The sequence below is a fragment of the Adiantum capillus-veneris genome, chromosome 26 (assembly GCF_014529385.1).
Source record: "Adiantum capillus-veneris isolate H3 chromosome 26, ASM1452938v2, whole genome shotgun sequence".
In the NCBI taxonomy this organism is placed as follows: domain Eukaryota; kingdom Viridiplantae; phylum Streptophyta; class Polypodiopsida; order Polypodiales; family Pteridaceae; genus Adiantum; species Adiantum capillus-veneris.
This window is the reverse complement of record NC_140956.1, coordinates 71,453,943-71,466,819: the sequence shown is the minus strand read 5'-3', so window position 1 is coordinate 71,466,819 and position 12,877 is coordinate 71,453,943. Positions and strand designations below refer to the sequence as shown.

Genomic DNA, 12,877 nt, shown 5'->3' with positions numbered 1-12,877 from the left:
CAGTACTGCAGAGGCTATTTTGTCATTTTGTGCAGAATTTTTGTCAGTGCCGTTTTCTGCATAACAGGTGCCTTATAGTCTTCTACGGTTTGTGCTATATAGCACAGGTTGTTCCCGCTCCATTTCTCCTATTTTCGGGCAGTTTTCACATCAGGTGCAACATTTACCATGGCTGACAACAACAACACAGATGTGTTCAAGATGTTTGCTGCTGAGGACAGGTTGGATGGGGACAACTACCCTATGTGGGCTTATATGATGCAACATGTTCTTGTGTCAAAGGGTGTCTGGAACATTGTGCAGGGCATTGATGTACGTCCTTGTTTTGAGGATGTAGGCGATGTTGAGGATGTTGCAGGTTTTGCTGCAAGGATTGCAGCTGTTAGAGTTGTTTTGCCTACGACAGAACAAGCTCGTTGGGATGTTAAGGATGCGCAGGCTCATGCATTGATTGCGTTGTCTGTGAAGCGCACCATTGTTCCTCACATCCGTTCTGCAAAATCTGCAAAACAGGCTTGGGATATTCTAGCAGGTCTTTCTGCAAGCCGCAATGAGGCTAAAATTGCTTTGCTGCGTAAAGAGCTGGAGTCGAAGATAATGCATGAGGAAGATGATATGGACACTTTCCTTGCTAGTGTCAAGGATATCAATGAGCAGCTTATTTCTGCAGGTGAAGTCATTTCAGACAGTTCCCTTGTGCAGACTGTTCTTGATGCCTTACCAGATTCCTACCAGACTTTTGCTAGCACTTGGAGACTGATGACCCAAGGAAATCCTGAAGTTGTCAAGTTTGATGCATTATGCACATTGCTGTTGCAAGAGTCACTTTCCAGAAAAAACAGGACTAGGCAGCGTGCAGTTGAACAGGCTTTTATTGCTTCTCAAAGAAAGGGTGGTAACAGTAATGCAGCCACTTCTTATGGTTCTGCTGCGAGTGGCAAAAATTATGTTCTTAATGCTTCTGCTGGCAGCAATTCGTCTGGAAATTTTGGTGATAAGGGCCAAAAGAAGATGCGTTGCCATTATTGTAAATCCAATGATCACTTGATCAAGTTGTGTCCTAAGTTGAAGATCAAAGAGGCTAAGAAGAAAGAGGGTGGTTCCACTGCAAATGCTGGTTCCACTACAAATGCAGCCATTGTTGAGTCTTCTGTGAAAGGAGACTGTGTTGCTGATGTTGATGCAGAATGGGCTTTTAGCGCAGAGTGCACTTACAATCCAGCTGTCCATGATGCATGCTTGTCAGTTGCTGCAGATTCACATGTGTGGTATTTCGACAGTGGTGCTACAAAGCACATTACCTCACATCGTGAATTGTTTACCTCTCTCGAGTCTGTCCCTCATGGGAATTCAGTCACTTGTGCCAACAACGCCTCTTATCCAGTTCAGGGAGTTGGAAAGATTGTGCTCACTGCTGCTAATGGCATTTCCTTCACACTTGTTGATGCACTTTATGTACCTAGGATCAAGAAGAATCTCTTGTCTGTATCCGCACTTGCTAGACTTGGACTTGTAGTCAAATTTGTGGATGACAGATGTACAGTTCATGATCTTAGTTTTGGTGATGAAATTGTTGCATCTGGCATTTTGTGCCGTGGGCTATATAAGCTCACTTTGTATGACAAGTGCGGACAAAATTTTGCAAATGCTGTTGCAGATTCAAGGGCTATTTAAGATGCAAAACTTTGGCATGCACGTTTTGGTCGTCTGAATTTTGCCAGTTTGCTGCGTTTGCAGAAATCTGATATGGTTGCTTCTTTGCCGCCTCTTGAAGCACCTGTCAAACATGTTTGTGAAGGCTGTATTTTGGGTAAGATGCAGCGTTCTAAGTTTCCAAAGGATGGTTCAGTTCGGGCCACATGCAGGTTGCAGCTTGTGCATAGTGATGTTTGTGGGCCCATGCAAACTCCGTCCTTGGGCAATTACCTGTACTTCGTGACTTTCATTGATAACTACTCCAGGCATGCATGGGTATTTCCGCTTAAAGCGAAGTCCGAAGTTTTTATGTGCTTCAAAAAATTTCTGGCTATGGCTGAAAATGTCTCGAAATGTACTATGGGCACCCTCCGTTCTGATCGAGGGGGGGAGTATATGTCTCATGAATTTAATGCATTTTTGGCTAGTCGTGGGATAAAACACCAATGTATAGTGCCTTATACACCTTAGCAAAATGGTGTTGCTGAGAGGAAAAACAGGTCACGGACGAAAATGGCACGATGTATGGTCAAAAGTCAAGCTTTACCGCCTTCTTTTTGGCTTGAGGCCATCATGTGTGCCACTTATGTACTTAATAGGTGTCCTACGAAAGCTTTGCAGTCTATTACTCCATATGAAGCATGGCATGATAGAAAGCCTTCTATTGAGCACATGCGTGTTTTTGGCTGTTTGGCATATGCTTTGGTGCCACAAGTGCAGCGCAAAAAATTGGATGATAAGGCTGTCAAATGTATTTTTGTTGGTTATAGTGCTGAAAGCAAAGGTTACAGGTTGTATCATCTGCAAACAAAACGTATTCTGGTTTCACGGGATGTAGTGTTTGTGGAAGATTCTGTTCAGCCCTTGCTGTCATGTACTAGAGACAGTAATGTAAGCTCACAGGACATTTATGACACTTTGTTGCCTCTTTTCAGTGGTGGAAATACGAATGTAAGTTCCAATGAGGCAAATGTACAGCCTATGGGGGTTTCTAAAAATGTTACAGATCAGCCTATTACTGATGCAGATGTACATGATGTACTTGATGAGGAAAGGGCTGAAAATGAGCAGGCTAGAGGTATGCCAAAATGGCTAGTGCACACTTTGCGTGACAATAAATTGGATGCACCTTTGTCTAGTCGTACTCGTTTAGGCTCTCGCCATGCATCTTATGCATCAGATTGTTATGCTTTGGTTGTGTCTAGTTTACATGATGTTGAGGAGCCTCTGACTTTTGATGAAGCACAGAATTCAAAAAATTGGATGGCTTCCATGCAATCAGAATATGATGCACTTATAGAAAATGACACATGGACTTTATGTGATTTGCCTCATGGCAAAAAGGCCATTGGTACGAAGTGGGTTTACAAGTTGAAACGCAAACCGGATGGTGAGATCGATCGCCATAAGGTTCGACTTGTTGCAAAGGGTTATGCACAGCAAAAAGGCATAGATTATGAAGAGACTTTTGCTCCCACTTGTTGTATGACTACTGTGCGTTTTCTATGTGCATTGGCAGCTCATTTTGGTTGGGATGTACATCAATCAGACATTGTTACTACTTTCTTGAATGGTGACATATTTGAGGAAGTTTATGTAATGCAGCCTCGCGGTTTTGTCATAAAAGGACAAGAGGACAAAGTGTGCAAATGTAACAAGGCTTTGTATGGGTTGAAGCAATCTCCTCGTGCTTCGTATGAGAAAGCTGACACTCATTTGGTCAAACAAGGCTTTCGTAACAGTCCAACAAAAAGCACATTGTATGTAAAGCGTGAGGGTGATGTATTTCTCATCGTGGTTCTTTATGTTGATGATTTGCTGATCACTGGACCAAATGAGAGACATATTGCTGAATTTAAGGCTGATTTGAATGCTACTTTCAAGATGAAAGATTTGGGGATGTTGCATCATTACTTGGGTATACAGTTTAAGCAGTGTGATGGTGGTATTGCCTTGTGTCAGAAGAGTTACATAGAGACATTGCTATGTAAGTTTGGTCTTGAGGATTGCAAACCTATTGCCACTCCCATGGAAACAGGTTTGAAGTTGACTCTACATGATGCTGGCGATCCTGCTGATGTCACTCTTTACCAAACTGCTGTTGGCTGCCTCATTTATGTATGCAACACGAGGCCGGATATTCAGTTTGCAGTCTCATAGGTCAGCAGATTTATGCATAGCCCAGGGTCTAAGCATTGGCAGGCTGTCAAGAGGATTTTCCGCTACCTTAGTGGCACTTTACATCTTGGCTTGTTTTATCCCAAGGGGGGATCATTGCCGCCAGACTTACATGCTTTTTCAGACTCAGATTGGGCTGGTTGTTTTGAGACGAGAGTGTCCACAAGTGGTTTTTGTTTCATGCTTGGCAGTTCATGTATATCATGGTTGAGCAAGAAGCAACCTACTGTGGCCACTTCGAGTTGTGAGGCTGAGTACAGGGCAGTCTTCACAGCTATGGTTGAGTGTGTATGGCTCAGACGCCTTATGGCTGATTTGGGTGTTGGACAGGACACTGCCAACACTATCTACACTGACAGTCAGAGCGCATTGGCAGTTGCGAGGAACCCAGTTTTTCATGCTCGCACAAAGCACATTGAGGTGCATTACCACTATGTCAGGGAGAGGCTCTCAGCAGGAGAGATCAGCTTGGCTTATGTGCCAACACAGGACAACCTTGCAGATCTTTTCACAAAGGCATTGTCTCGTGAGAAGCTTGAAGCTTTCCGCAAAGCTTTGGGCTTACTCCCCTTTGTGGACTGATCTTGTCCTCAGGGCATGGCACTTCCCTTTACTCATGTGCCAGCTCTCGTTCACCGCATCACTCCAGGGGGGATTTGTTACCATATACATGTGGTAGTGATGTGTGTGAACACACTAGGACCGCCGGAGCATTTTTTCCCTCTTTAGGAGGTTTTTTCCCCCTGCATTGTATATACGCCCATCACTCTAGGGCTATCTATCTTTCCATTGCACACTAAGTAACACGCTCTCTATTGTGTGCCTTGAGCTTCCTTCGTCTTCTCCAAGCTGTGTGTGTTTCTCTGCAACCCTAATTCCAATACTTAGCCCTAGTTCATTGAAGGAATTTGAGCTCCCCCCCCCCCCCCCCTCCCCCCCCCCCCCCAAAAAAAAAAAAAAAAAAAGAGGTGACTAAGGTTGATGGATGACACAATGAGCGTGAGGAGGAAAGGTCAAAAGTTACATTTCAAGAAAGCTCTGTTTTTAACGAGAGAAACAACCAAAATAAAAGTGCAAGAAATGAGGCCCTTAAATTGATTGGTATAAAGGAATATAAGCTCTCCAAATGAAAATGAAGCTCTTTCTATGTATGATGTACATGTTGCACTATGACTTCCTTCAAGGGAGTGTAAAGAAGATGAAAGCGAAACTGAGGGAAAAGAGGGAAGAGGGAGACGGGGAAAGAGGGAGAAGAGAAAAAAGAGGGAATATGGAAGAGGGGATGTGGAAAAGAAGGAAAGAGACAAGAGGAAAAATTCAAAATCACCTTTTGCAGTTGAAAGTGACTTTCGTGGCGTAAAAGTACCACGATCGCCTTAAGATAATGACACTTAATAAGGTCAATTAAAAAACAAACACCATTTTAAAAATCTGAAATAAAATTTAAAAATAAGAATTTCGTAACGGAGCCTTGCTCTCATTGGCTTAGAGCTCTCTCTCTCTCTCTCTCTCTCTTTCTCTCCATGTTAAAAGGAAAAAAAAAGACCTTAAACTTTCCCTAATGCCCAATTACCCATCAGCTTCATTAGCCTTGTTAAGAAGCATATTTTCTGCAGGATTGAGATCTACTTGTATCACATCCCATATACTTGCAACTTTTGGTCTCATATCCATTGCTAGCTCTCCTAGAGTCTTGTAGTTGACCATCTTATAACCTTATAGTTGCAACTTTTGGTCTCATATCCATCATTGGCTCTTCTAGTGCCTTGTAGTTGACCATCTTATAACTTTATGTAGAATTGATCCTTTGCATAAAGCGTGTGGCGAGGTGCGTCAACGAGGTCATGGTCTCAAGTCTTTCTTGTTGTATGGTGGAAGATACTTGCATTGTTAACAACTCAACATATCCCAACTCAAAACATTGCATTCCTCATGACTAATTTTACCATCACAAGTGGGATCATAAATCACGAAAGGTGATGCAAGCAGAATTGATTTTTGGACACTGTACAATCCCTATAGCTTTGAGTACAAGTGATAGCTTAATGGTAAAGCGTTGCCTCACATCCAGGACATGTTGAGTTCATGTGAAATTTAGAATCATATATGAACTATGAAAACATTAATTTGTTGCTCTGTAAAGTAATTTAGGCATTACCAACTAATTTTGGTAACAAATCCCACTTAAGGTGAATGCCCCTATACCATATTGCTCCACCTACAGTCTAAATCTAGCCGCTTGGTACTGTTGATGAAAGAGGCTATGCTTGCACTCTCAAGACACATGGTGTTTCCATAAAAATCTTTGATGAACCTTCAAAGAATAGCCATGGAAGCACATGTTGATTAGAGGAGTCTACAAAGAGCTATGAAAAGCACCTTTTGTTTCGTTTGTTTCCCATTCTACAATCAATCAACATCATCTACGGCAAATGGGATCCCTCTTTATTATGGCGGTGTCAATTACTCGGGTGGATGGCAATCCGCGTCTCTAGTTGATATGAGGCCCTTGAGGATTGGTGAGATTGTGCCATAGCCTCGGTTGGTGGAATATAAACAAACCCCCCCTCGGTTATAAGTGACACGGGGTGTCACTCGAAGGATCTACGACGGGGAACCCTCACGACAGGGCTGGAGGGCTTTAGGCCGTCGGATCTACGTCCAGAGGGGACAGATTTTTATACGCTTAAGGTCGCAATCCCTGCACGGGTGCGTGATAGGTGGGTTGGATGAGGTGTAGGAGTGTGTGGGAGGAGGTCATGGGTTCGAGCAAGGAGAAGGATGAAGGACACCCATTTCTTTTACCCCACCCAGCTCAGATCAACTTGGGCCGTTGATCCCTCGAGTCCACCCCGTGTGCTTTATAAACAAGGCAAAACCCCCCCCCCCCCCCCCCCCCCCCCCCCCACCCCACCAAAAAAAAAAAAAAAAAAAGGAGGTGACGAGGCATGAATGGACACAATGAGCTACGTGGCCGTTGTAAAATGAGTGCAAAATTTGACCTTGGGGCAGTGAGAGTAGCGGCAGGAGGAGAATTTTGTTAATTATAAAAACCTGGAGACTGGAGCTGGACACTTTGGGACTCGGAAGGCTTTTAAAATGCAATATTCCTCGGACCTGACAGGCAAGGGCTTACAAGCAACACGTGGCGAGGAGGTGACACGTGGAGAAAAGGCAGCTGCCCAGCTGCCGTAGGTGGTCACCGTTCATGCTCGGAGGGGTTTTCTCCAAGGAAACAGATGCTCAATGCTCACTCACACTCTCCCTCTCCCTCTCTCCTTCCATGCAGCAGCTGCCAAATTGCCAACAAGCTACAGCTGCACGAACGACTGCTTATTAGCGTTTCTAATTTACACGGTGTCCTCGGAATCTCCCCCCTCATCACGATCTGCTGTTGCATTAAAACCCCAGGACTTTGAATGCAGCTTCTGCTCTCTCTTAATTTGTCTGTGGGCTTCCGATCGCCGAACTGTACCTCGACTCGGCCAGCTGTCAGTGCCCCCGCTCTCTGATATTCATCGACTGCTCGCTTAGTAGGATGAAAGGTGCTCGCGTGGTAGCTATCGCTGCCGCTGTTGGCAACCTGCTGCAAGGCTGGGACAGCAGCGCCATCGCAGGTGCATGTCTCGGCCTCTCTCTCTCTCTCTCTCACACACACACACACACACACACACACACACACACGGATATATAAATGCGTGTCAACTGCGTACGAAATATGTGTGAGAGAGAGAGAGAGAGAGAGAGAGAGTATTTGAAACACCATCAACCCCTGGTTGGCAGCTCCCTAGCTGTGCCTTATTTGCCATCTTCCTGTTTTGACCAGGTGCCCTCCTGTACATAAAGCCCGAGTTCAATCTCGAGGACAACCCCACACTAGAAGGCTTCGTGGTCGCCGCAACTCTCATCGCCGCGGTTGCCAGCACGGTATCGGCGGGCCCTACAGCCGACTGGCTCGGCCGGAAAACAATGCTCTGCGTCTCTGCGGTTGCATTTTCCATTGGTAAGGAGAGAGAGAGAGAGAGAGAGAGAGAGAGAGAGAGATGCATGTATTAGTTTATACCTCTTGCATGCAGTTGCAACCTCTCCCTCCTGTATTTTCTAATTTATTTTTCTTGTTCAATTAACACAGGCAGCCTGGTGATGGTCTGGTCTCCCTCTGTATATATATTACTTGTTGGGAGATTGCTAACCGGCGCGGGAATTGGGCTCGCCTCAACCATTGTACCCATTCTCATAGCTGAGTGTGCACCCACAGAGATTCGAGGCCAGCTTGCCACCTTCCCGCAGCTTATAGGTTCGACAGGCCAGTTCTTCTCGTACTGTGTCGTCTTCGGTCTTTCCCTTACTGCCTCTCCAAACTGGCGTTTTATGCTCGGAATCCTCTTGATCCCTTCTCTTTCATACCTTGCCCTTTGCACCTTCTTCCTCCCCGAGTCCCCGCGTTGGCTTGTTAGCAAAGGGCGCATGTCTGCAGCCAAGCAGGTTTTGCAGAACCTTCGTGGCAAAGAAGACGTTGCAGGTGCATAATTGATTAACTACTTCTTATGTGCTGGGTGATCACCACAAGCATTCACTGCAAGAACAAGCATATAGTGTAGTTATGTATGTGTTTTTTGTTACTGGAGCCTGCTTGAATGTCAATGCAAGATTATTGTTGCCATTGGCAGGCGTTGGTATATGCTTTAGAATTACTGGGGGGGAAGCAAACTTTTAAAAGAAAATTAAATTTGGATATCCGACGTAGATATTGACGTACTTGTGGGTGCAGTGTGCTGGTATCTGTGTGACATCTTGTACTGTGTAGGGCCCTTCGAGTACATGCCTACTAGATTTTATGCTTACTGTTTTCTCTATTTCTTGGTCTGTGAGTGCAATGTAAGTTTTTTCCTTGCTCAAATTGGCAAGCACATTCCAACGTCACTAGGTTTCTGCACGATCATCTGTATGAGCTGCAAGTAGAACTCATCGCTGACATGTTTGGAACTTTTTTGGCATGTGTAAAACAGCTGAGATGGCATTACTGGTGGAAGGATTAGAGGTGGGAGGAGAAACATCATTTGAAGAATATATATTAAAACCATCAGAAGCAGTTATGACGGAGGATGGCAAGATACAAGACATTGCAGAGTCCCAGGGCAACATATTACTATACGAAACCGACTACAGCCAGTCATGGATAGCAACACCATTGCCTAACCAGGAAGAACAAGGTGGGCTTGGGCTCTTGTCCAGAGCAGGAAGCCTACGGGGTTCGAGTGTCGGGTTGCTCGATCCCATGGTCACTCTCCTTGGTAACATACAGAGCAACTTGGACGCCCTCGCCGACCAGCAACAGCAGCAGCAGGACCAATACAACCATATGACTGAGTCAAACTGGGATGAGGAAAGCCAAGCAGGAGCAGAGAGGTCACCATTTGCAAACGGTGGAAGAAATTACGACGACGACGAAGCGCAAGGGGATGATGAGGACCTATCAACGCCTCTTCTGGATAAGTCGAATCTTGCAAAAACATTTTATGAAGGGAGCAGTGGAGCTATGGAGATACCATCATCAGGGGCAAGCCCAAGAGTGTGGGGAGGCTCAAGAAAAGGGTCTGGTTTGATGGGGAGCTTGCATCCTTCACAAGGGAGTTTGCCTTCCATTTTCGGCAGCACCGGAAACCTTGGTGGAGGGTGGCAACTTGCTTGGAAGTGGGAGCAGGGTGAAGGGGAGGATCAAGAGGGACAACTGAAGAGGGTGTTCCTGCTGCAGGAAAATCCAGAACAAGTTAGCTCGGTCTCTGGCATCTTGCCAGATGTAGAAGGCGTTCCCGCGGCCGCCTTCGTGAGCCAGCCAGCACAGTTTGTTGCTGCACAAATGCTGGAGGACGAGTCCCTAGTTGGACCTGTTACGGTTCATCCAGCTGAGACCGCCGTTCCAGGGCCTCTGTGGTCTGAGCTCAAAGAAGTCGGAGTGAAGCGAGCCCTTGTTGTTGGAGTAGGTCTTCAATTCCTACAACAGGTTGGTCTTATCTCTTTCTCCTTTTTGAAATAGATCAAAACTGTCCTCTCCTTGGCCTTTAATGAGCTAATTTTGCATTTTCTGCAGTTCTCTGGCATCAATGCCGTGCTTTACTACACGCCGCAAATCTTGGAAGACTCAGGAACTGATGCTATCCTGTCCAATTTAGGGTTGAGCTCGGACTCATCCTCGCTCCTCGCAAGTGGGGTGGTGACATTGCTCATGCTGCCCTGTATAGTGGTGGCTATGCGTCTCATGGATCGGTCAGGTCGAAGGTATGCAAGCTTCATTCAAGAACTAGTGGCGCATAGGTGCAGGATTGTGATGTGCTCTTCAGCAGTCAGCATAGTTCTATGTGTCTGCATGTATAGTGTCTGATATGTATGTATTTCAAGAAGTGTGCGCATGAGTTAAATGGTATGTCTGGGGTAGCATGTTGCATACCCCTCACCGAGGTCAGTACATGCACCGTCCACCTTCCACACCCACCGTTCGGTTCTGTAGGGGGATGGTATGTGTGACGACGCTAGATGTGAGGTATGGATGACGGAGGGTGGTCTGGCCACCCATGGCGGAAAATGGCTTGTTTAAGCATGCATGTTTCTGTGCTTAGTGATGAAGTAAGTTTTACAATTTGAGTAGCTATTTATGTGTGATTATTGCTCCAATGTCTCTTTGTGCAAAACACATGTAACACTTGGTTGCATATATTTTTTGCAGACAACTGCTTTTGGCGACTCTGCCAGTGTTGGTTATAGCATTGATAGCACTGGTGCTAACGAGCTTGATCATTCCAGCCGGGGTGGTGCAAGCATTAGTGAGCTTTGTGAGCTTGGCAGTCTTCACATGCTCATTTGTGACGGGATTCGGACCTGTGCCCAACATTGTTTGCTCGGAGATATTTCCGACGCGAGCAAGGGGAGTGTGCATTGGCATATGTTCTGCTGTGATGTGGCTGAGCAATGTGATTGTGAGCGATGGCTTTCCCGTTTTGTTCAACGCAATTGGACTTGCCGGTGCCTTCTCGGTGTTTGCAGTATTTAGCATCATATCCTGGATATTTGTGTTCCTCAAGGTCCCAGAAACGAAGGGAGTGCCGCTCGAAGTTATATCACAGATCTTTGCTTATCAAGCATCGGCAGTGCCCAAGTCGAAGGAGCAATAGAGTTTTGCTCCCCTGCCATGCATGGTGGAAGAGAAGAGGAGAGGAGAGCTAAGCTAAGCTTTCTTCTCATGTTTGAACATATTCATCATAGCCTCATCCCCTACCATTGTGTTTAGTATAATGAGCTCTGTAGTGCACCCCTTTGCTTGCTTTGAACCCCTATAAAATAGGAGATTGTAGATTTTGGGCCCTTTAACTTGCAAGATCACCATCATTCTTTCCTGCGGCAGCTCTTGAAAAGGGTAGATCTTGAGAATTGTCAGAGAATCGTTTGGTAAGGCAATCTGCATGCCCGCCCACATCGAGATGTCTTTGCATGGAGTGGACCTCATTGCAAAGCAGCGCTCTTTGCAAGCCGTTTTCATTCGAAGATGAACCTTGCCTAGGCCGGTTGTGGCCTTATAACAAAAATTTGATCTGTATGGCATCTCACATTGTGTTGTATACTAGCTACGTTGTGATTGAGGACTCTCTCTCTCTCTCTCTCTCTCTCTCTCTCTCTTTCTGTGTCTGTATAAGCTGTGTGTGTGTATAAGAAGAGGAAATTGAAATGACCCAATATGTGTGTATAAGAGGAAATTGAAAGGACCCTTCTACCAAGTGGTAGATTGGTTATCCCAATGCCCTATTCCCTATTGAATAGCACGACTTGAGTTAACAATACTTGTCGCATAGATCTAAGGGATCTCTTGAGATTGTTTCTTTGACGTTAAAACTCTCTCTCTTTTGCTAGCCACTTGGTATCCATTAGAATTTGCCGAATGGCGAATCCATTGGTCGACGAGCGCATGAGCATGAAGTCACGGTGAATGATGATTGGCTCACACATTGTCTTTTTGTTGTATACAGTGTTAACAAAGGCATACTACAATGATGAAAAGGTAAAAAATACTCATCAATACAAAATAGTAGAAATGATAGAATTGTCGGCAAATAGTCAATTATGTGGCGCCTGCATAAATGTGTCGTGCTCTTTTCACACCAAACAATGTAAAGAGAGCATCAATGTAACAGCACTAGCATTGAGTTCCTTAGTCCATCCACTACAACTTCATAATTTTGAACAAAATGAAGCAATAAACAATCATTATATTTAATATGAATATGAGATTGTGACCATTCTTTATCCATATAAGAGATTTATTCAATATTTTTTTCTCACAATGCATCCACTATTAAGGACTCCCTATATAACATGTGTTTGTAGGGTACCTTAAAACCCCTCTATTGACCCCTCTTTTTTTTTTTAATTAAGCCCTCGTTCCCACACACTTCTGTCACCTAGATCATGGCTATATCAATCCTTTTATGTAGTTGGGCATGTGCTTGACTAGAGCACGTTCATACCAAGATTGTGCATGCCCAATAGTAGCAAATGGCCACCCAACCTTCAAATAGCCAGCTTTAGAAGTTTCTGTGGGTTCTTTGTGAGCATGCCATTAGACCAAACAATACGGGGGACCATGTGCTTGACCATGGGCTTGATCATGGGGTGTTGCTACTCATGGAGGCAAAAGCGGTCCTTTCGTAGGGCTTCTTGGAGCAGAGCTGCCACATGTGCAAATTGGTTTGCTTAGGCATCGATGCATTCCCACCCGAATTCTTTTCACATTACGGTTGGAACACCTTAGAGAGTATCTGCATTGAGGTACCCATTTTTCGATGGCCCTTCATGAGGAGTGACTAGTTCACCAACTTCTAGCTTGCTATGCACGTTGGAAGGTATGCCTCATGCTCGATTGTAATCTTATGTCCAAGGATGACAGAAAGGAGAGTGAGGCAACTTATTACAGAGGCCCCCCTTTCAATAGCCATGCATTCAAGTGCCCAAGAGC

At 45.1% G+C, this 12,877-nt stretch overlaps 1 protein-coding gene across 1 annotated transcript; it reads left to right on the top strand.

The window, feature by feature from the left end:
- Window positions 1-7,114: 7,114 nt before the first annotated feature.
- LOC147423636 (monosaccharide-sensing protein 2-like) lies at window positions 7,115-11,511 on the top strand. Its single transcript, XM_086501094.1, has 6 exons — window positions 7,115-7,490; window positions 7,700-7,876; window positions 8,006-8,395; window positions 8,883-9,877; window positions 9,965-10,152; window positions 10,598-11,511. Exons 1-6 carry the CDS (start codon window positions 7,412-7,414, stop codon window positions 11,040-11,042), a joined length of 2,274 nt encoding a protein of 757 aa, XP_086357220.1. The 5' UTR covers window positions 7,115-7,411; the 3' UTR covers window positions 11,043-11,511.
- Window positions 11,512-12,877: the final 1,366 nt, after the last annotated feature.